The 24085-nt window shown below is 33.5% G+C and overlaps 1 protein-coding gene and 1 long non-coding RNA gene across 2 annotated transcripts; one reads left to right on the plus strand and one right to left on the minus strand.

Moving 5' to 3' along the window:
* The first annotated feature begins 4331 nt into the window (after positions 1-4331).
* Positions 4332-5832, plus strand: LOC143566195 (uncharacterized). Its single transcript, XR_013141206.1, has 2 exons — positions 4332-4732; positions 5662-5832. It is a non-coding gene; the product is annotated as an uncharacterized LOC143566195 (long non-coding RNA).
* Positions 5833-9621: 3789 nt separating this feature from the next.
* Positions 9622-21888, minus strand: LOC143570400 (uncharacterized). Its single transcript, XM_077056083.1, has 4 exons — positions 21467-21888; positions 21286-21368; positions 21148-21217; positions 9622-9682 (listed from the first exon to the last, which is right to left on the minus strand). Exons 1-4 carry the CDS (start codon positions 21886-21888, stop codon positions 9622-9624), a joined length of 636 nt encoding a protein of 211 aa, XP_076912198.1.
* Positions 21889-24085: the final 2197 nt, after the last annotated feature.

Raw genomic sequence — 24085 nt, forward strand, 5'->3', positions numbered from 1 at the left:
CTCAAAAGATTTTATATGGAGAAATCGCATCCATTAAGTACTCCGATGGTCGTAAGGGCACTGGATATTGAGAAAGACCCATTCCGACCTCCGGGATATGGAGAAGAAATTCTAGGTCCAGAAGTACCATATTTAAGTGCAATTGGTGCACTAATGTTTCTTGCTAGCCATACATGACCGGATATATCGTTTTCTTTAAACTTATTGGCAAGATATAGCTCATGCCCGACTAGAAGACATTGGAATGGGGTCAAACAAATATTTCGATATCTCCAAGGTACAAAAGATATGGGTTTGTATTTCACTAACCAATCGAAAACAAGTTTGGTTGGTTTTGCAGATGCATCTTATTTTTCTGATCCTCATACAGGTCGATCTCAAACTTGATATTTGTCACATATGGAGATACTGAAATTTCATGGCGTTCAGTAAAGCAGACAATCACCGCTACTTCATCTAATCACGCGAAAATAATAGCAATCTATGAAGCTAGTCGTGAATGTTTTTGGTTAAGGAAGGTAATACAATATATTCGTGGATCTTGTGGTATTCTTCTGAAGACGAGGGGCCAACCGTTTTACACGAAAATAACGCAGCATGCATTGCTCAACTTAAGGAGGGCTATATCAAAGGTGACAAAACCAAACATATTTCGCCAAAGTTCTTTTCCACACATGATTTGCAAAAGAGTGGAGATGTTATCGTCCAACAAGTTCGTTCCTGTAAGAATTTAGCAGATTCGTTTACCAAATCACTCCCGACATCACATTTAAGAAACTGGTTCATGGGATCGTGATGCGTCGACTCAAGGAGCTTAACTGATTCTCATCAGGGGGGAGAAATACGCGCTGCACTCTTTTTCCCTTAGCTAAGGTTTTGTCCCACTGGGTTTTCCTGACAAGGTTTTTAATGAGGCAGCATAAAGCGTATGAAGTTGATAATCAAGGGGGAGTATTATGAATATAGATTTTATTATGTTTATTATTATGATTATCAACTACTAAATATAGATTAGCTTGTTGCTTAAGTTTTCCTCCTCTTATAAATACCTATTGGTATTTCATTGTATGACACACCAATTAATAATATAAACTTATTCTCTCCCTAATTTTCTTTCATCTTCTTGCTAGTAGGCTTGTTATAAAACATCACCATTTTTATTCACTCACCATATTTATTCATTCAAACCCCCCATGACTTAATTTATCAAACTATGATCTCGGGATATTAATACCGTCGAAAGATTCTGATAACGGCATTTTTTCAAACGATAGTAGAAAACAAATTTTCAAAGATCTCATTGAACAAGTCGAAGAGGAAGACACAACAACATCATCAAGCATTCCTAAAAGGATCGTTCGACGTGATCGCGAAAAAGGTAACAAAGTTCTTATGAATGATTATTTTGTAGTGGAACCCAAATTCAACGACGATGTTTTCCGTTACCGTTTTGTATGTTGAAATGATTGTTCTTAAAACTTGTTGGTGACGTAGAAGCACAATTTCCATGGTTTCAAGAGGGATGCTAAAAAACAAGTGGAGGATTCTAGAGCGTTGATTGCGGAACAACGCGAGAGCGTCGCCAAAGGCATGTATGACTGAGACTTTAAGAAGTATACTAGGGGACATGACCATCTAGAGGACAAAGTGAAGAAAATCTCTATAACTCGCAAAAGAGAAATTGCGGGGAAAATATAATTGGCCGAATAATCATTTAGTTTAAATTTTCATATTTTAGTTTTTTTTTGTTTGAATTGTCGTATTTTATTTTTTCGGTTTTCAGTTATTTCATATTTTTATTTACGTGTGGGCCCTCGGGTGGGCAAAAGTAAAATTGCACTAATTTTGACGTTATTTTACTAATTTCATGAAAATAACGCTAAAAGTGGCGGAAGGTTAATCATGCATCATGTGGTGCTGTTGATGGCCAAAAGACAATGGTACATACACCAATCAGCTTGTCCCAATGGTTGAGTGTTATGTGCCTTTTGTCCAAGGTTTATGCAAAACTACTATCGAGCGGGGGTCTCACCGGAAGCAATCTCTTTATTCCTACAGGATAGCGGTAAGGCTGTCTACATCTTACCCTCCTCAAACCCTATCATAGCGGTGCTATTGGTGGGATTTACTGAATACGATGATGATGATGATGATGATGAGTCATTTCATATATTTTATTTTAATTTTAATTTCATTTAATTGCTTAGTTTATTTTAGATTATAAAAAAACATATATTTTAGGGTGCTTTTGGGTAGGTGTCGTTGGTGATTTTGTAGTGTGTGGGTACATGAGGATAGAAATGAAATGGTAGTACGGGATTGACCGATGCATGGGTTAACCGACATGTTGTCATTTTATGACAAAAATCAAGAAACAAAAAGCAACTCACTTTAGATTGAAAAGTTGTTCGAGACTTGTTTGAGTGTCGTTAATCGTAAAAACTTAAACATAACTTGACCTTTGTGGATTCGAGTAATGTTAATGTGGATTGCATAAGTTCCTAGATCTGGTTGTTCAAACAACTCTATCGAGGCTATAAACACATAAAAATGGGATAATTCCTAAAATAGTCCAAATGAAGAGAGAAGAAAATATTAGTCAAAAAGTGATTTTAATTCCCAAAGTAGTCCAACCAAACTAATCGGCAACGTGAGATTGGGAATCGTGACGTGAGTTTTGTTAACCACTCACAGATTGACACGTGTAAAGGTGACATGAAAGTTACAACAAAATCTTTCTGAGCCGATAGTTTTCTAGCCAAAAGCATCTTCTGAAAAACCATGGTTTTCGAAAGAAAGTTAGCGGCCCCGTGAGTTTTCCAAAAACGACGGAATTCACGTTTTTTTGAAATTCATCGCCACCAACGCATTTATGGTGAATTTCGTCTACTTCGTGAAATTTCAAAAAAGTTGGAAAGAAAAGGATATTTTTGCAGTGAAGATTGTCTTGTCCGTTGAATTTCAAAAAAGTTTAAAAAAACCGATAAATTTACAAAAAAAATTTTAAAAAAATGATAATTTACCTATGAATTTTATTTCCTCCGTTGATTTTCATTAAATTTTTATAAATCCGAATAATGTGTATTTTAAGCTTGTTATATTATGTTTTCCTTTATATGTTGTTCCATTTCAACAAAAATCTCTTGTAAAACAATGAAATTTAAGAGAGGTGATAGGATTGAAGTCGTTGATATGGGTTACGGGTTTGTAGGTTCGTTTTATGATGGCAACATAGTGTCACGGGTTGGGAAGAAGACCCACATCGTTCAGTTCCGTACCCTGCTTGAAGATGATCAGTCCGGGTTTCTTAGAGAGTTTGTGACGGCCGAAAAAGATATTTTTATGCAAAAAAAACCATCGGATTCAAAATATTTGTAGAAAAAGTCATCGGATCTTACAACGTGGGACAAATTGTCACGAAAAAGATAAGTTTCATTTTAAAACCATCGAAAAATATGAGTTTAATATCAAAACTCATCGGATCTGACAACACTCATTTCAATGCAAAAAAACATGAGTTTCATATCAAAATTAATCTTTTTCTGTCAACTATTCTTTTTATGCAAAGAAAGATAACTTTCAACTAAAAACCATCGAAATTAAAAATTTTGTAACAAAATCTATCTCTTCTGAAAACTCTTCTTTTTATGCAAAAAACGACGAAATTCACCTGAAATTCGTCGGAGGCAACGAATTTCAAAAAAACGCAACACCGATTACTTTTGAAAACTCACGAGGCAGTAACTTCCTTTCGAAAACCATGGTTTTTCAGAAGACGCTTTTGGCTAGAAAACTATCGGCTCAGACAGATTTCGTTGTAACTTTCACGTCACCTTTACAAGTGTCATTCTGTGAGTGGTTAACAAAACTCACATCACTATTCCCAATCTCACGTTGCCGATTAGTTGGTTGGACTACTTTGAGAATTAAAATAACTTTTTGACTAATATTGTCTTCTCTCTTCTATTTTAGATTATTTTAGGAATTATCCTTATAAAAATAAGGCTGCCTTTAATAAATAAAAATTAAGGATACATGAATCTTGTTTTTAATTGTTTAATTTGTCTCTAATTCCCATTGGTTTCTAAATGAAACAGAAAAGTGAATCTTGATTGGTGGGATTATATTACTAATTTATGACTTGCACGACTTGCAAAAGCATTAGTTTAGTCCTTTATGCTAAATAAGATATAATATTTACCTGTTTAGAAGATAAACACAAACTTGTTTGATATTATAAAACCCTAAAAAGCCACGTCAGTGTCAACAATCCACTTCATTTATTTTTTTCTTTATAAATACACCAAGTGAGCAATAGCTTTTCGCTTTAAAATTCACCACTAAAGCAAAGGCTCACGTAACACCCGTGCAACACTCTTGCTTTAATAACCCTATACATACAACCACACCTTCACCATATTCAGCAGAGACTATCTCACATATTAATGAAGTTTTTCTTCCCTGAGCTTGGTTTCTGTTTCGGCGGCACCGCCATAACGCCGCCAGCGGAGATCATCTGCTCTGATGTCTCGAATACTCGCCGACGTGTAAGGCATGGTAAATTCACCAAACACTGGAAACCGGAGCTCTCAGCGATTGCCGAGGATGGTCATATGCGACGACAAAGTCATGATCAATCGGTTAGTGTTGTTAGAGCGGAAAAGAAACCGTTGAACAAAACCAGATCGTCGGGAAGACCTCGATCTCATTCGTATAGTAGTGGCGATTACAGGTAAACTTTCGAATCAAGATTCTTGTAATTTGTTATTAAGTTCTTATAATTTGTTAGTTTCATATGTTCAAGAAAGTTATTATACTTAATAAATGGCTTCGTATCATACAAACGATGTTTTCTTATAATACAAAGTTTACATGGTGACAATTGTAAATATGGAACCTAATAATTAAGTATGAAGAAAAATAGTTACACATAAAATTAAAAAAATAATTACTCAAGAAGAAAAAATAATTAGGGATGAAGAAATATAATTAAGCAAAAGAAAAAATAATTGCATAACGAAATATAGTTATGCATAAAAAGAAAAATAATCAAGCACAAAAAAAACTAGATTTAAAAAAAGTGTAGGAACAGTACTCAAATTAAAGAGGTAAAATATTTGATTTTATGATGTTATTTTAAAAAAGTAATGTTGTATAAAAAAGTTATCAGCGTTTTAAAAAAGTGGGAAAACTTCAAAAATAAAAAAATAGTGTGTGATCAAGGTTTCGTAATTACAATTATGTCACCGCATATTTGTTTGAATTAAATCAATGATCCATATTTTTTTACACTTTGTATGATAAGAAGTTTTTGTATATAAACTTTTTCAATAACAATTAAGTACCTGAAAAGTGATTAAAAAAAAAAATAGGTGAGCATCACATGTATCTCTTAAAATCTCAATATGATATGGTTGTAGCTACTTGTTTAATCACATGAGCAACTTGTAGATTCATATTTGTTTAAATAAACATACATTTGAGGTGGTCAACCGATGTGCATATGTTGTTATATGCAAACACATGTATCATTATTATGTATTTAAAGTAATTCGTATGCTACTTTTTTTTATTTCGGATACAATATTATTGTAGTGAGGTGTCAATTGTTATGGATATTTAACATGTCATATGAATTATTATTGTGTTACAAATATACAGGAAATTTACTCAGACGGTGGCGATTCCTGCTTTTTCTCCGACACCGTTCGTGTTCTAACTCAGATGATCGGAGATGCTTGTTTCGACATGTTGTTTGTTTGTATATTGAAAACTATTTATGATTTACTTTGGCTTGTAATGGTATAAAATGGGACATTGATGCTTGCCGATTACTTAATTGCTATGGAATTAGAAAGTTAGAAACATAGTTTTCAACAAATCTTTTAAAGCAATATCTTTTAAAGCAATATCTTTTCAATCACGCCATTGCCACATGATTTTTAGGTAAAGCATCTTTTAAAGCAACATACTAAAATAATCTAAATAGCAAATAGGTATAAAACTTTAGTTTTATAATTAATAAGTGTATAGTGGTTAAGCAACAAACAACACCTTATATTTTCTAACACAACATACCAACTTCGAAAATCCACTTAAGAAGTGTGTTATTCAAAACTAGTGACTTCATATACGGTCTATGGTAAGCTTTTGGTTCATGTTGATGCAAAACCGATGCTCATAAACCGAAAATCCATCGCCGATTATTGAAAAGACAAGCCTTTTTTTAGGGTAGAAGAAATCGGGTACTGTTGGGAAAAAGGAGAATCAGTTTCTTAAGCCCAAACTGTAGCTGCTGCTAAAGTCCCAAGCCCATGTTCAAGTCCACGACTTCAACTTCCAGCTCAGTTCAAAAGCCATTCAACTCAACCATACAATCATAAAAAAACATTAGACAATAAAATTAGCAAGTAGAATATATTAATATGTTAACATTACATTGAAGATAGGCATATACTTGATTTAAGTTATCCATATTTCATGTTATTTGGTTTTAATTTTTTTGTTATTTTGTTTTTGTTTTTTTTTTATAAACTGGAAGCCGGGGCAAACTTTCATTAAAAAGGAAAAAAAATATACAAACTAAGAGCACCTAGAAGCTCTTGTACATAAAACAATGAGCCTACTACTCTACTAGACCACAAAAACAACCCAAACTACATAACAAACATAAAACATGCAAAAATGGCAAACTGAGAACCAGAAAGCTATTTGTCACATTTCATTAATCGCCTGGTCTCAATTTCTTCCGACTCCTTATGGTCATCATCATCATCGCTAAAAAAAAATTTTGTAGTATGCTTGGAGACCCGAAGACCATTTTGAAAACACATTATCGGGCGGTTTGGTGTTTGTATCAAACTACTTATGCGCTTCAACCTTTTCATTTTCCCAAACCTGAGCTCACCATCATAATAGTCGTCCATAATTTCTTCAATATCATTCAAAGCTTTAAACTTTTCGGATTTCTAAACACCTTTTTGTTTAGTGTCGATCAAAACCTGTTCCAAAATTGGCCCCGAACCCGACCCAAAAGAGAGACCATGTATCGAGCCCAAAACAATATTAATTTTAACTGGACCAGCAGTAACTGATAGGGCCATCAGCCCAGTTGAAGCAGCCACTATTTTTGGATCGAAGGCAACCCATCAACACTTGCCAGTAACTTGTGCCTTGTAATTTGTAAAGCATTTATGGGCTGAGAAACAGAAGCAGATTGCATATTGCATGAATTTGAATATTACTTGAAATCTCACCAGCAATTAACGAGTCTATCAGAATTGTATTATTGGGCCATAACTGGCCCACCAGACTTAATATGCCCCAAAACCGGTTTAGGAGCCTAATGTGTGTGTGTGTTTTTTTGTTTGTAACAACCACATTTACTACATAGAGGTGGTTTCCACCAATAATAAAACTCTTCCAACAATCCCCTAGAAGCATTTGCTTCAACCACAACTCGAGCATAACTAAGAGGTCTTTTTTTAGATTCACACCGTTCATAAGTCATTTTATCCATCATTGTAGGTTTCCTGATCCCACTTACCATTTGACTAATATTTCCCCCATTCCAAGAACACAATTGCAACCTTTTAATTAATGCCTAAATAGGAACCAATGTCGAATCCAGTTTAGAAAGAACCGTATCCGATTCCCATAGTCTAAGTACCAACGGGATATTCTTAAAAAGCCATGCCATATTCGGGTGTGTTTTGGGTGATATGGAAGTACATTCTTTATTATATACTTTAAAACTATACAATTTATTAATATAATAATATATTCAGGTTTTGAGGCCGGTAAACAAGTTTGGGTAATCAAAACAATTATATCACCTAATAACACATGCACAAAACCGCATAAGAAACTAGAATCAATCGCATACTCAATCTCATGCTTGAATATTCGTACAAAGGTTTCAGGTTCTAAGTTTTACATCAGGTTCAGGTTCTTCTCTCATGCCATACAGCACATACAACTCGTTTAGATTTTCATTTTTACGACCCTTCGAAAAATTAAAAAAATATTAGATATGATTGAAATAAATTCAATAAATAAAAATATGTATATAAAGAAACACGTCCTTAAAAGAATTTGAAATAAAAAAGAAATTTGTCCCCTATCGGTAGGCCATCTAATAATTTCTTTGTCACTGCTAGACATTGTCTTTTCATAAAATATTAAAATCAAAACCATGTTATCTGCAGTATGCAGAAATCTTGAGGGGTAACATCTTACACGTATCCACGAGAATTAACCGGATGGGATTGGGGTCCTCTTCGGCCGTACCAACAATTATTGCAAATCATCACATCCCATTACGCCAATCTTTCACCAACCTTATCTTTTTAGATCAATTTATTTTCATCAACTTTTTTTAATCCTAAATACGTAGTGTGAAAGAAAAAAGAAAAAAGAAAAGGGACGTTTAGTTACTAAAGATCCTACGGTGGAGTAAGTGAAGAAAAGAGAAAGTGTGATGATAAATGATGAACCGACGATTAAGAGAACAGAACTACTCTGGATGTGGTTGAACACGAATTCTAAATGTTTGCCGTGCCTAACATGGTTTTCAATACACTTTCTCAGCAATGCTAAATTGTCTTTGGGAACAAGATCTTGCAAATCGTGTTATATTTATTATAAAAGGTATTAGAGTTATGAATATTAGATATATAAGCTAACCCAAGTTTTCCCTTCGTTACATCTTCAAATATGTTTGAAGACGATGCACATATGTGACATGCTAAAGTTTGTTATATAAACCCCAAGAAAGTTGCTTATAAAAGCTGATTATCCATTTTTGTTGATATATATTCTTATACTAGGTTAGGTACCCGTGTATTAAACAATGTTAATTCTATAAGTAACTGAAGGATAAGTGAAATAAATAAAAAAGTAAAGTTACAATTATAATTCACAAACATATATATAATTCTTAAATCTCTAAGATTTCATTGTATACAACATTTGATATTTTCTATAGTCCCATGTACGTATTACACGGGTTAAATAATGAAAACGATATATATCATAAATTTGTAAATACTTATTATAAATTAGATTACAAGTTATATAATAAGGAAAATGGCGTGGATGTAATGTGCTCACAACCTTGATTCACCCCCACAAACAATGTTGCAGATTATTTTCGATACGTTGTCCACAAGTTTATGCTCAAATTAGTACCTAAAAGTTTAAAATGTTCAAAAATCTAAATAGAGATCACAAGAAAAAATGTTTAGTAAAAAATCCATCCTTTTCAAAGTATATGTAAACTTTCATATCAAGATTATATAGGGTAGTGGTTATATCAAAAGTTAATACCTCAATATTCTCAAAATGGATTTGTATCGTTATGTTCAACTATTTGTAACTAAAAATTTCCACATTTTGTGAAGTAACCATATTGATTTTGAAATACGAACTTTGGTCATTTTGACTCAGAAATCTAAACATACATGAAGTAATTACAAGTCAAAAAGTCACGTTGACCCCAAAAAACCATATTGATTTTGAAATGTGATTTATTACCGTAATAAACATAATGCAGAAGTTTGACATACGCTGGAGTTTAATCTGCTTCCAGAAATCCATTGTTTTATAAGTGTATAATTGCTTCTATTCAGCAAGAGGTGTCAACATATCTTTATCCAATCTAGCAAAGTCTATAGCATGTGTCCTGTTAAAAGAGATTATAATGGCCGTATAGATTTGAAAAAGGCATGTAATATACTACTGTTACATAAAAAAAATATACCGAGATCTTACTATGTCACCAATCAAAGGACCTCAAAGCTGGATAAACTTGCTAGCCGACTAACAGAAACATTCTCAGATAGTTTTGCAACAGCAAAATTTAATCTCAAAAGTTGCAATATTAATAAGATAATGAGAAAGATTTACAACAAAATTCACACCTTTTATAACAAACAATGTCCCGAATCCCGATCCCACCACACTTTCAATTAGCAGCTACATTAAAACACAGTTACAACAATAAAACGATTCCATGTTTCATATGACTGTTTTGAAAAAAAGGCATCAGATTAACACGGAAGCCAACCAAGCATTTCTTGTAAGTATGGTTCAATTAGGGAGATACAGTTGTCTTTACAAATCATTTATTAACCAAAAGTTGGGATTTTTAAAATATTTCCAAACTTAGTACAAAAGATTACTAGTTTTTATATTACAAAACCGCCATCATTATATATTAAAGTTTGAACAAAAGATCCAAGCCATCGAATTTAAACATAGCACTTCGATGCTTCCAAGCGCTACTCTTGTTCACCTGCAAAATGTAAGAAAATACGTCAGCAACGAATGCTGGTGAACACGCTGAAGCAAAAATATTTTCTTTTACTTTATTACCCCTCGAGACTACGCCTGCCTCGGCCCAACGTGGCTTAGGAATAACAAAGTTAAATAACACATTATAAATAAGAGCCTCTACTCTAGGTCACCTCAGCAAACACCGCAACGTTCGACTTAGTTAAGTACCCGTAAATATACACAACGGTCGTACTCCCTGTAGGAGAGCGTCCTACGACCAAGGGTGGTGCGATGTTCCCATTCATCGCGTAGTACCACCTATGTAAGGATCCAAACACACGTATACCACAGCCTGAGGGCTAGGTTCATACCCTTATTTATAACGGTTTTAGGAACACATAGTTCCTTGTAAACAAATTTCATATAACAAGTTGACTCATTTTAAAACAAGTTTAAAAGTTTGGGGGCGTATTCACCTTTTCGCTTTAGGAGCGGCTTCACTCACCGTCCAAGGGTCTTTCCCTTCTTTATCTCGCACCTATAGTACGAGTATAAATATTTGTTAGTCGGATACACGATCCGGATTAAGACCTTTAGGCTTATTTTATATCTCAACCTCGATGAACCTTTAGTTCATTTTCTTTTACTTGAAAACCTTTAGTTTAAAAGTAAATTATAAACCTTTAGTTTATATTAAAAACCCGACGTTTCTTCTTCTCCAAGAAACACATTCTTTTTCTTTTATTATTTAAGAATACTCATTATTCATTAAATAATATTTTCATAACAAAGAACATACATATATACTTACACACATATATACGTAATCATATTCAATATCTTATCTTTCATTAATTTCTTTGTTATGTTTATTTCTCTTTTATCGAGGTATCGAGTATAACCTCGACTTAAGGATTAAGCCTTTAATATAATATTATATTATATTCAATTGACATTACGCCTAACCTTATTGGCGTATTGGAAACCCTAGGTACTCGAGCAGCACTCCAACGCTGCTTGATTTTGATAACGCCAAACTTCAACACTCGTCGACACGCTTCACGAGATTCATCAATACAACAAACACCTTCTTGGTATGTGGGTGGAGGGTGGCACGCACTTCGAGGAAACGTTGGTACATAAACGAGGAATCGGGGCAGGCAAATCAAGGTATTTGGTACGCTTATCGAGGTGGATCGAGGGTCGGGTTTACAATATTTAGAGAGATGTTAGAGAGCTGATTTTGGTGTGCCAAGAATGAAGCCCCGGACCAGCTATTTATAGACAAGTTTTTGGATCCCATCGCGGTACGCGATGGGTCCCTGGGCTGACCTATCGCGTATCGCGATATAGGTCTGTTGAGTCACAGGGTAGACCTGCCACGTGGCGACACGTGGCAGGCGCCGCTCCACGTGGCGACACATGGCGAACGTGTTGCCACGTGGCGGCAGACGTTGCCACCGTGTGCCACTTGGCACACGTGTCACACTGTGTCAGGTACCCCATCGCGGTACGCAATGGGGCTCTTCTCTGATCCATCGCGTAGCGCGATGGGTCAGGAAAATTAGAATTTTCATTTTAACCCTCAACTTTGGAATTTGACAATTTTAGTCCCTATACTTTGAAAAGTTGACATTTTGAACTCGAAATTTTTCACGATATTACATGTATATGAACTAAGAATTTTGCATTGATATATCTCTTACAATATTATTTAATACATGGGAAAAACTAATACCCAAAAACAAACCATTTGTTTCAAACAAAAGAAAGGATTTCATTATCACTAATCTTATTAAATTTTGAAAGACCAAGATCATTCGTCAAACCAGAATTGTAAACCCTAACCGTTAATATACTGGATTCCGAATATGTAAATAATATATTTAGATATCATTCGACAAAAAAAATTGTAAACACTAACAATATATAATTTCGAAATTATAGATCCTTAATGTTAAAGAATCCAAAATTTAAAACAGATATTCAAACAAAAACCCAAACATACAGAGTCCGCTACACCAAGTAAAAGTCGTTCTAAGTTTCGGATTGGACTCAGTCTTGTATGTAAGACAAGTCATCGCATAAGTTCCATCCGAGTATGAACAATACAAACTATCTCCTCGACAATACAAACATACTGATTTCGCTACAAACATATACACATAATTGTAAGAAAACAAAGAAGGTAATCACATGTATGGCTTACCTTGAGAAGTACTGTGCTTGTAGATCTCGCCACTGGAAACCCTAATTTTGGTTTGTCAAAGAAAATAGAATCAACAATTGGGAAAATTAAATGTGTGTAAAATATTTTGGATACAAAGAAGGGGCAGAAGAATATGAATCCAGAGCCAATGAGTCTAATTGTGAAAAACCATTCTATGAAGAATAGGAATTTTGTATTATTAATCACCCGTGGAAAATAACCCTAAAAAAGATAAAACACATAAATGTGTGTAATAAATTTATTAAAAGACATTATTACAAATATGAAATGTGTAAATATGACACATATTTGTTAGTGATTCAAGTGCCATGAATGCCAGTTAAGTTTAGTGATATTTACCTAAAATAAAAGGATTAATGAGTATAAACATTGTTACAAGTTATATGCATAATACCGTACTCATTTCTAGCACTTCAAGTTGGGTGGTTCAAGAAGGAGAAGCACAAGAGGGTCATGGCCCTGGGGGAATCGCCTCCTTGGCATGGTTCATGGAGAAGCACTCCTTCCAGGGGCATAACTCCTATAGGGGATCTGGTTTGCATAATTTTGTTTCTTGTTACTAGTACACATAAGTAGGGTCGTTTCTGAGAATTTAAATACATCGGTCGAGCCAAAATAAAAAGGCCCGTAGGCCTTAACGAAAAAAATTTATTCGCTAACGTACATGGATAAAACTTTTATCGACCGATTTATTATAAGCAGAAATCATTCTGAGCATGTAATTATCTAATAAACCATTGTAAATAAACTTATTTTTAACAACAAAAAAATATATATATATGTAATATGTATAAAAAAGTTTGTGCCCCCGAAACATATGTGTCACGGCCGATGGTGCGGCTCGCACACCCTACGAGCCTCCCCTGCACATAAGGTTGCTTTAGATTTGCATAATTGGTAAAAAGCTTATATAAAAACCAAGATTAGCTAAAGCTGATCATCATTGCCAGCAAATAATCACGAGCAACTCGATTATCGATTGCAAGTGTGTCTTGGTGACAACTTGATTAGAAGTGCCAGCTTGGAACTTCACACTGATAGACCTATCAAACATCGACGATGATAAACACCAACTGACAAACTTTGTTCTCTTATTACATATTTTCTTTCCTAAACCATATATATTACATATACTCTCATTTCAGTAAACTTTAACTAGTTAAATGAACATTTTCCCCTTAATGAACTAATTAAAAACTTATTTACAAACCCTCTTCATAAACCACATCAATTATATATATCTTCAGTTTAAGTCAAACCGAGCCAGTGTTAAAGACGAACATATCAAAGCTAATAATTCTAATAAAAATATATTTTTGATACCACTAAATAATTTTTACTTTTTTTCTCTTTTTCTCTCTATTTTGGTTTTCTAAATATTTTAACATTATTTATTATTAATTTAATTAATAAGTGAAACAAGTTACATCTCATCATCTTCAAAACTTTTGTTCGGTGAAGGAATCAACACTATAAAAGTGTAGTTTCCTAATCCACCATTTATTATGCAACAAAGTAGCCTAAGTTTATGTTGCAGTCAATGCCACAGAACCACAAGGCACAAGCCATAGCCTCCAAAGAGTACAACTACCCTAGAGTTCTTCGTTGTCATACGATTTAGGATTAGCCAACGACGGTGTTGTTCTTCGCCGGTGCTTAATCCACGTTCACCCTTCCGTCGTCAGTCCCTCACAACCCTTTGATACATGCCTCCTTATGTAACACCCCAACTTTAAGAGGAATATGCCAGGGTGCAACGTATAGATCACTCATAAGCTCGTAACACAATTAATAATGACAATATATTTATTTTATTTCATAATTTCACAAGTACACAAATTGTTTGATAATGAGAAAAAGAACATCATATCTAAATGAAGCAAATATTATTCATTGAAATAATCCAATGGTATAACTAATTTTCGTGTCCTGTCACTTCATCGTTCAACCTGCAGTACGTTTAAAATAATTTATTTTGTCAACAACACAAGTTGGTGAGTTTTCATAAGTTTTTTCGTGTATATATATATATATATATAATGTGTGATTCAACGATCGTCATGCAATAAACATTCAGACATAATGTAAACGAAATCAAATAGTGCCGCCCCCCGTTCATTTAGCCGAAGCCGCAGAAGTCGGGGAAATGAGAACCACCTTACGTAAACAACCGAAGTCATAACGTTAGACGGCGCATGTATGTCCCGTCGGACCCTCCCACTATGTGTATGCGTTTGCGTAACTTCCACCATAAAAACAGTAAACACGTTGCAAGCAAGTTCACGTATAATCATAAACAATATGCAAGAATAATATTAACATGTACGATAAATGTGAATCGTTTTGTAAACAAACGCATAATTAACGAAATAAAAACTTGTGACATGCTACACCCCATAAATATTAAAAGAGGTAAAAAGGGGTTATGAAAAACTCACGTGTTAAGTATGCGAGTAGAGAGCGAAAAATGCCTTTAAGCAAGTGAACCGACAAAGTTCAGTTCAACGAACGACCCTAGATAAATAAATAGCTGGGCTTAAAAAGAATTTGCGCAAAGAAAGTAATTTGGCGATTACGTTCGATTTATGACAAAGCAATTTATAAAGAAAAATATATATATTTTGGGCTTATAAAAAAAAACTTTTGGTTATTTGATTTGTTAACTTAATTTATTTTAGTCTTAGAAAAATAAATGGGTTATAATAAATATTAATTAATTTAGACGAGTCTGGTTTGTTCCAACCGAACAATTAATTAAGAAAACTAGTTTAACGAGTGGTTTGTTTTTTTTGATCGGACACGAACCCAGTTATTTAGTCGGGTTTGTGAGTAACATAATTTGAAAAAGATAAAGTAGTATGTTAAAAAAATGTTTGTTCTTGATTATTAGTTTGTAAAAATAAAAGTTAAACATAAAATTCATAAACCGAACATAAGCGAGCCGATTACGAAGGATGATATGTCTCCATGAATGTCGTTTGGGTTGTCATCATGGAAACAATCGTTATGCGTAATGATAAGAAATAAACATTACCCGGGGATTGGATCAAAAAGAAAAAGAAAATAGTAATTCTTGAGCAAATTGTCCTTTGAAAGTCAAACTTGAGACATGGGAGAAATTGACAAGCTTGAATGATTTTGAGTGTAAATTAGTTGTGCAAGGAATGTAGAGAATGAGTACAAGGTCAAGTGAGTTAATTTGATGGCTAGTCATAAGGCTTGAAATCATGAATTTAACTAATTGAATGTTTAAACCCATTAAATGTCTTTGACTCAATTGATTAAAGAAAGATAATATAATACTTAGAATTAAATTTGTAACATCAAAATAATAAAACAACATTATAAACCTAAACAACATCATGAACATAAATACAAAAACAATTCACCATTTTATTAATAAATGAATATCCGAAAGATGTCGAAATTTTAAAATGGGTCGGGTTTTTGGCTTTCAAAAATGACAAATGTCACACCTTACGCTCAGAGTCATGGATATTGCAAATCTGAAGAGTGGTCTGACCATAGTTGGTGGGTGTTTCAGATGGCATTTGTGGCAATGGCTTCCTGTGTGGAGGTGGCAGTGGTTTCGACCAGTTAGAATCAAACCCCAATTTGGGTTTGAGAAGTTGGTCAGGGTGAGGCCGTTTTTTGTTTCACAACTTCATTTGGCTTTGTGGGTATTTTAAAGGGGCAAGTGCATATTTCCCTCTTTCAAATTTTTTTAATGTATATCTACATAACTCATAAATCCAGTTGCATATTTACCCCCTCCTTAGTTATAAAAATGACAAATTTCCCCATTATGATGACAAATTTCCCCATTTTGATTTATTTTAAATAAAAACTATTGATATATATATATATATATATGTGTGTGACAATTCTACCCTTAAATTGGTGTGGTTTCAACCAAAAACCCACAAAAACCTAAACCCCTCAAAAAGCTTACCACACCCCCCCTGGTTAAAAAAATACCCAACTCCCTCTCCACTCCCTTCTTCTACCCACCTCGACTAAAAATCCTACCCTACCCTCACCCACCCCGACTAAAAAACCTAAACCCAAAAAATCTTACCTTAAAAGCTAAATAAAATCCAACTAAACCCGAAGGCTAAACCATAAAGGTTTTTTTTATATATTTTTATTTTGGAACAAGGAATGTTATATAAATCTTTTGTTATTTTTAATTTTTTTCATTTTGCATTTTTTTGGGTTTTATGATTTTTTATTTTTCTTTTGGAAGTTTTTTTATGGAGTCTTTTAAGTTCGGGAAAATTCCCAAAATATACTTTTTAAGGAGAAAAGTTATCAAAATAGGCCAAAAAAAAATTCAAACTTTCAGATGTAATCCAATGAAATTCATTGGTGCCGTGAGATTGGGATCCCATCGATGAATTTCAATCTCCAATATGATAGTGACACGTGGAAAGGCCTTCACCTACCCTGATGTTTTTACAAGCAAATCCGTCTTAGCCGATTAATTTAGCTAGAAAATCATATGTCCCAAAACCATCTCTCTGTGTATTTTGGTCATCTTTTTATCTCCTACGTGAGTTTTGTGAAAAAGTTGATTTTGGTGTTTTCTTGAAATTCGTCTAATCAGATGAATTTCAAGTGAACTTCGTCTTCAAAGACAATTCAGGTTTAATTAAAAGTGAAATGAAACCGCGTGGACGAAATTTGCAAACTTGAAACTATTGAACTAAAACCGTAGATTTGGACAAACCACAGAGATGAAAATTGTAGTTCGCTGAATAAAGTATTATAATAAAGAAAGAGTAAAAAGACATGTCTACCCCTGACTTAACGGTTAAATTTAACGGGGTTGGTGATTTGGATGTAATTGGAAATATTTTGGAACCGTGGATGATTCATATGCAAAAATAAACTTTTTTGACTAAATTCGTATCATTTATCAAACCAAAAGAATGAAAATGACACTTTACTCTTATTATTAACTAGATTTTCATCCCGGCGCACCCTTACGTTGAAACCTGGGCGTTGGTAAAACCCGAACGTTACAACGATGAGTCGACACGAATTCGGTCTGTATCGGCTGCGTTCGTAACAATATAGACACTATTGGTAAAATTTGAGGGTTAAAACCCAAAATATTAATTCGTCAAAATAACATATAAAAGCATTAACATATAAAAAAACAAAATATTTAAGACGGTGTAGTTGGTTGGCAAACCCAGGAGGTAGCAAAATCAAAGCGTTGTCGGTCCCCGAGCATTGATCCGGTAACTTGACACGAATTTGGTCAGTTTTGATTACGTAACTTATGGTACCGGAACTAAAAACGAAAAAAAAAATAAAACTTGAGGTGGACCAACGGCCAATTTGGGGGTGGGGGTGGGGGGGGGGGGGTCGGTCGGTAGCGTTGTGGGTCATGTGCTTTAAATAAAGTCGCGAGTTAGCGCGAACTCAACGGTTTCTTTCATATTTGTTATGGTACCGGAACTAAAAAAATTAACGTTTGATTAGTTTTCATTACGTTTATTGTGGTAACTAAACTAAAAAAATACAAAATTTACCGACCAATACGGTGCCGCTAAGTGGCCCAATAAGCCACTTGCGGCACCAAACATGTAAATTATATATAGTTATTATAATTACTAATAATATCTATTATTATAATTATACTAATTGTTATTATTTCTAGTAAATAATAAAAATTATTAATAAATAATATTAATAATAATATGAATATTTATAATAACTAGTTTTTAAAACCCGCTCGTTACAACGAGATTATTTAAATGAATAAAATAATTATTAAAACGTTGGATACGCATGCGCGCAGGGCCGGCCTAAAGGGATGGCAGGGTAGTTGACAGCCACAGATCGACACCCCGTTAGGCCCAAGTTCTTTTTTTTTAATTATATGTAATTTTATGAAAATAATATCTATAATCAAATGTTTCAACACAATTACATAGCCATTAGCTTGGTCTACTGGCAAAGAGGTAAGACAATTTACCAAGAGGTTGTACGTTCTAGTCTTATTTAAGATATTTTTAAGTTTATTTTTATACAAAATTTTTTACACAACTCAAATCATAACCAAGTAAATCTCGTTCAAAATTAAATTATTTAAACGCAACAAAAATTTTCTTGTTTAGTTAAGGCCAAAAAAAAATTCATATTTGGCCCAAAATAATTTTCGCCTTCTTAGAGCCGACCCTGCATACGCGTTATACAATGTTAACTTATCAAATTTAAATATAACAATAATTCTAATATAACAATAGTTATACTATAATATATACAAATCAATGACATTAATAATAACAACAGTATAATAATATTGACAATATAACAATAACTATAATATAATATAATATAATATTATTATTATTATTATTGGGTTATTTCCATTAATTGAAGGAATGGAAAAAAAAACATCCCTTTTTAAAGGAATAAAAATCATATAAATGAAATGAGTTTCATTTCTTAAGAAATAACCAATTCGATTATCACATTACAACAAATATGTTTTAATTTATTATATTAAAATCATTCATTCCATTTCACCATTCATTTCTTCATACCAAACAATATTTAAGTGTTAAGCAAGAAGAAATTTGTAAAAATCCCTTTTAAAATATAGTTGCAACATAAATTTATGTTGGACTTCCGCATATATAAAGACGATCTTTGATCTCGTTTTTGGAGCAAAAATTCTAATACTCATTTTTTTATTTTAAATTATCTTATTAAAGATATGGTTCTTGTTTTACTTGTTTTATTTTATATTATGTGACTAACTATATGAAGTGAAGTATGTTGATTAATTTCTCATGATGATAATGGAAAACATGAATAATATGATAAACCTATAACTATATGTGTATCTGTTACAGCATGAAAAGTAGTAATCGTAAAGAGAATGGTGTAGATGACATGGTTGTCAGCTTGGTCGAGTTCCCCTTTAGAATGTATATTTAAGGATGGTGTTAGGGTTCTTGAGAGGAACCCGGCTTTAGGAGAGAGAAGACACACACAATGGTTGTCAGCTTGGTCGAGTTCCCCTTTAATCAAATTACTTATTGAAAAGACTACCCAATTAATTCAAATATATAGAAAAGGGAAAAAAAAAATAGCACGGTATCTTTCTACATACAAAATTGTTGTAGATTCTTTGACACCATGGTACCTATGGAGGTGTGTTTGTATAATATGCCAAGTCTTGGAGGTTGTGTATATGTTGAAAATGTAGTGAGTTTATGTTTCCTAGACATTATTTACAATTTTAATAGCTTAGAGAACGTGTTTGTCAAATCCCATATTACTACATGCATATGAACGTTGTGTTACATAACACAACCCTAGATTGTAACAAAAGTATATATGCTACATTTTTCTAGTAATAAGTGAAGAAGTGGTGCACTTTAGCATATTATCTGACCGACCAATATTTATATAGAAATGGGTGCATGGTTCCATGTTTAACATATGCATTATGGAATTAATTTAAAGTTTACGAAATAATCCACCATTCAAAACTTAATCGTATTATTTTTAAAAATGATCTACAGTGATCTATCCATCTAAAGCCATTATCTTGATAGTTAATTGAAAGAAATTATTTAGTAGTTATTATCATGGGTCTAAACCGAAGAACTGAACCATTGAACTCGACTAAGCTTATATAATTTAAGATATCTTAAACTCAAGTTATTTATAGTTTTTTTTATGTAAAGCTCAAGCTTATTCGTGAATAACTTAAAAGTTTGAGTTTTTTAATATTTAATTTAATTATCTTTTATTTATTTGTTTATTTATTTAGTTATTTATATAGTTATAGCTATAATAATAAGTCATCATCACGTAGATATGACAATACTAGTTATGTAATCATATATTATATAAGTAATATTATAGTTATATAAATAATTTCATCTTAGGCTTGCTTCATGCTTTTAACATATGTCAATTTTTAGTAGCTTGACTCTTCACACTCTTAGGTGCTGTTTGTTTTTCAGAGGTAAAATGTCTGCAATTTGCGGACCACATCTGCCAACATCTGTAGCAGAAGAGGTGGACCAAAACTCTGCAGTCTGCAACAAGAAGACTGTTTGTTTTTTAACATTTGCAGACTGCTAAATAAGTTGAAATTTAAATAAACTGAAATTTAAATAAACTGAAATATAAATAAAAAAGGTCTTCAACATCCAAATTTAAATAATGGTCAGCAACACTGAAATAATATTCATAATACCACAAACATTTTTTGAAACATTTATTCCATACTTTGCATTAACTGCTCAGCAATTTCATCTCGTAACTGAGTCATATATTCCCGATCTGATGCAGTGCCAAGTGCTTCAACCTCGTCTTCATCAGCATCAATTTGCCCACGACTATTTCCAATCGATACGTTGGGTTGATCGTATTGTGTAAACAACTCATCGTCCAAACCCTGTTTCCTAATAAAATTATGTAGCGCGAAACATGCAACGATAACGTTCCTTTGTGTTTCCAATGGAAATGGTGCCATCCTCTTCAATATAGGGAATCTTGCTTTCAAGACACCAAAAGCACGCTCAATGACGTTTCGAAGTTTTGCATGTGCATGATTAAATTTTTCTTTATTGGTTAACGCACGTCTCCGACGAAAATCTCCTAGCCAATACCTCACATTACAATATGGAGCCATAAATCCTCGTATGTGTGCATACGCGGCGTCACAAAGATAGTATTTCTCTGTAAATATTTGCAATTAATTACAATATTAAACTAACATAGAAATAATTAACAGACAATAAAAATACCTGATGGTTGAAATGGGAATGGCGCATGTGGATCTGATAATGCCTCTGATAATATTCTAGAATCATGTGCTACCCCTTCCCATCTAGCCACAAGAAAAGTGAAAATCATGTTAAATCGCAAATTGCTAATACGTTTTGATAACAATCACTCTTTCCCCTTCCTCTATATAAATCTTGTTGCCTAGTAGGAACAACAGCATGCATCAAGGTCCCATCTAGTGCACCAACTGCTCCTTTCAAAATATTTCGTAGCCTCTTGTTATGTCCCAGAATGTTTGGATTTGGATTGAAAGAAGTTGGTACTATCATATCTTTGGCGAAAAGCATCATTTTATCCAACACTTCATGAAATAATTTATGAATTGTTTGTTTTGAGTGTTGAAATCTACGCTTGATAACCACGTAATGTTGGTTATGGCCGATTATCATAAAAAACATAGCCATATTTTCCTCAACAGAAACATGTTTAATATCCTTTAACGAATAATTTGTTCTAAAATGTGCACATAGTCGGAAAAATGATTCACGAGACATGCGTAACAATTCAATGCATTGTTTGGGATTTCCTTGCAATAACTCTAACGTGTATTTATGTCCCGTCATTGCCGAATCATTGCCTCGTTTTCGTTTCAAACCCCTCTTCCAAAAAAAGCGGATATACAAGTACATAACAACTACCAGAAGTATTTTATCATTATTATTCATTATGAACCTGTTAATAAAACATAAACAACCATGTCACATAGCCATAACAAAGCAACCATTATCATAAAGCATAAACAACCATGTCACATAGCCATAAAATAACATACAATGTGTTCAACATAACCAAAAAGCATAGAATGTTTTCAACATAACTAAAAACAAATATGTTTTCAACAAAACAAAAAAAAAAACATACACCAAAAGCAAATAATGTTTTCAACAAAACCCATGTTCTTCACTACTTCATAAGTCCTAAATTTTTAGCCGTCATCTCGATCCACCCTTTTAACACGTCGGGAACATTTGGCAATGCCATCCACGCCTCTCTCATGTCTGAGGACATTACAAAAATATGAAAAGCAACCAAATATAGAGGGTCTCTCTGCTCTAACCCAACCAAATTTAACTTCTCGGAACATTCAACAACTGTTGTAACTGTTGGGCGTTTTTTGGGGGGTTTTCTCTAGTCAAATGTCGCAAAGCATTTTGCATATCAAGTGCTAAATCCTCAAGAGTGACAGATGATGATGATTTTGAGGTTTTAACCCTTTTAGGGGTAGGCTCAGGAGTAGGCTCGGGAGTATGCTCGGTAGTAGGATCGGTAGTAGGCCTAGTAGTAGGAGTAGTGCTGGTATCATCTTCTGTGTCGGCAAAAATGTTGTTCGTAATCATCCATGGTTGGAACGATTGGAACCGATGACAAGAGGATGATCAAACCACTGATGTTTGGGTTGAGGTCCACTTGCGATTCCCTGGGGCAATATTATCATCAAACACTTGTGCATAAAGTTCCGGAAATGCTAATGGAGTTGTTTTCAAGGATGCAGCTTTCACATGCCCCTAAAAGATTAATGGTAGATGTTAAAAAATAAACTAGGGGTGAACCTTAAGGTAGAGATAGATGTTAAAAAATAAAAATATATGAACATACCTTCTTAAATTCTTCCCATTCCTCGTTCGTTAAGGTAAATGTATTTGTTTGAGGGTTGTAGATGTTGCCGGTTTTGTTTTTCAAATACACCCATCCTATGTATTTGGCTTTAAGATTATCATAGGCGTTTTTCACTTGTTTTTGAGACAAATCCAACCCAAACTTTTCCTTAAGAACACTTATTACCTTAGCCCATGAGTCTTTGTGCAACCTCAACCCTTTTTTACCCACTGATGTGTGCTGCGCGTGCGGTTAAATAAGAAAGGATGAAATGATTTGCTTTTGCACAAGATCTTGTTTTAAATTTATAAAAGTGATTTCTACAAAGACTAAACACAAATAAAATAGGCAAGTGTACCTATCGTATATGTAGAATAGTATCGGTAAGAACCAAGTATCGATCCGTGGACACAAATGTTTCTATTAATGAATCGTTGTTTTACTTTAATCGGAGGTTTTAATCATTTTGGGGTTAATTTTCTTCAAACTTCTTATAAAATATAAATACTTATATATAATATATAGGTGACCAAGATAATAAATTCTAAACGAGTTTTTCAATTATGCGAAGGTTACCATCTAGATCAAGAATCCACTCCATTTTAACATTGATATATAATATTCGGACATGTGATAAACTTGCCATAGCAATATATGATAGATAGCTCCTTAAACCTTAAGTGAGCATCTTTGGCACTAAGGAGATAGCAAGCGCATTTTATCCACCCTTTTCTAATGTCATACCATTTCAATGATGTCAATTTTAAGTTGGCAAGTAGTTTCGTAAAGTAGAAAGATTAGGATTGACTTCGATTTCTCAAATACCAATTCTAACAACTTCGGGTGGTTGTAGTTCATCACACAACCTCCCCTTGGTTGATTTATGTAGGTTATAATTACACATTCCGTTAACATATGATTTCTTTAACTAATTTGATATCCTAAGAAAAGCCATTTTCGGATTACCAAGGTTTAGAAAATACATCATAACTTATATCTCATCATTTCTAAATACAATATAAGGATCCATGTTTCGATAATGTATCAATGTATTTCTATCTTTCAAGAACATGAATCGATCATGAACGATTGCCAATGGAATTGACAACCAACAACTTTGAATTAGTAATTTAAGATGGTGAAACATTTCTCATCAAAAGATAA

This window comes from Bidens hawaiensis, unplaced genomic scaffold (genome assembly GCF_021521415.1).
Source record: "Bidens hawaiensis isolate Kalapana, Puna unplaced genomic scaffold, B.hawaiensis_p1.1 tig00000097_1, whole genome shotgun sequence".
Classification (NCBI taxonomy): domain Eukaryota; kingdom Viridiplantae; phylum Streptophyta; class Magnoliopsida; order Asterales; family Asteraceae; genus Bidens; species Bidens hawaiensis.

Excerpts from the sequence above, each read along its gene's own strand:
- LOC143570400 (XM_077056083.1), bottom strand. The coding sequence starts at position 21,888 with ATGACGGGACATAAATACACGTTAGAGTTATTGCAAGGAAATCCCAAA. Across the intron at positions 21,369-21,466 it reads CATGCTGTTGTTCCTACTAG|ATGGGAAGGGGTAGCACATG; the intron begins GCAACAAGATTT and ends TCTTGTGGCTAG. Across the intron at positions 9,683-21,147 it reads GCTCCATATTGTAATGTGAG|GACACATGCTATAGACTTTG; the intron begins GTATTGGCTAGG and ends CTCTTTTAACAG.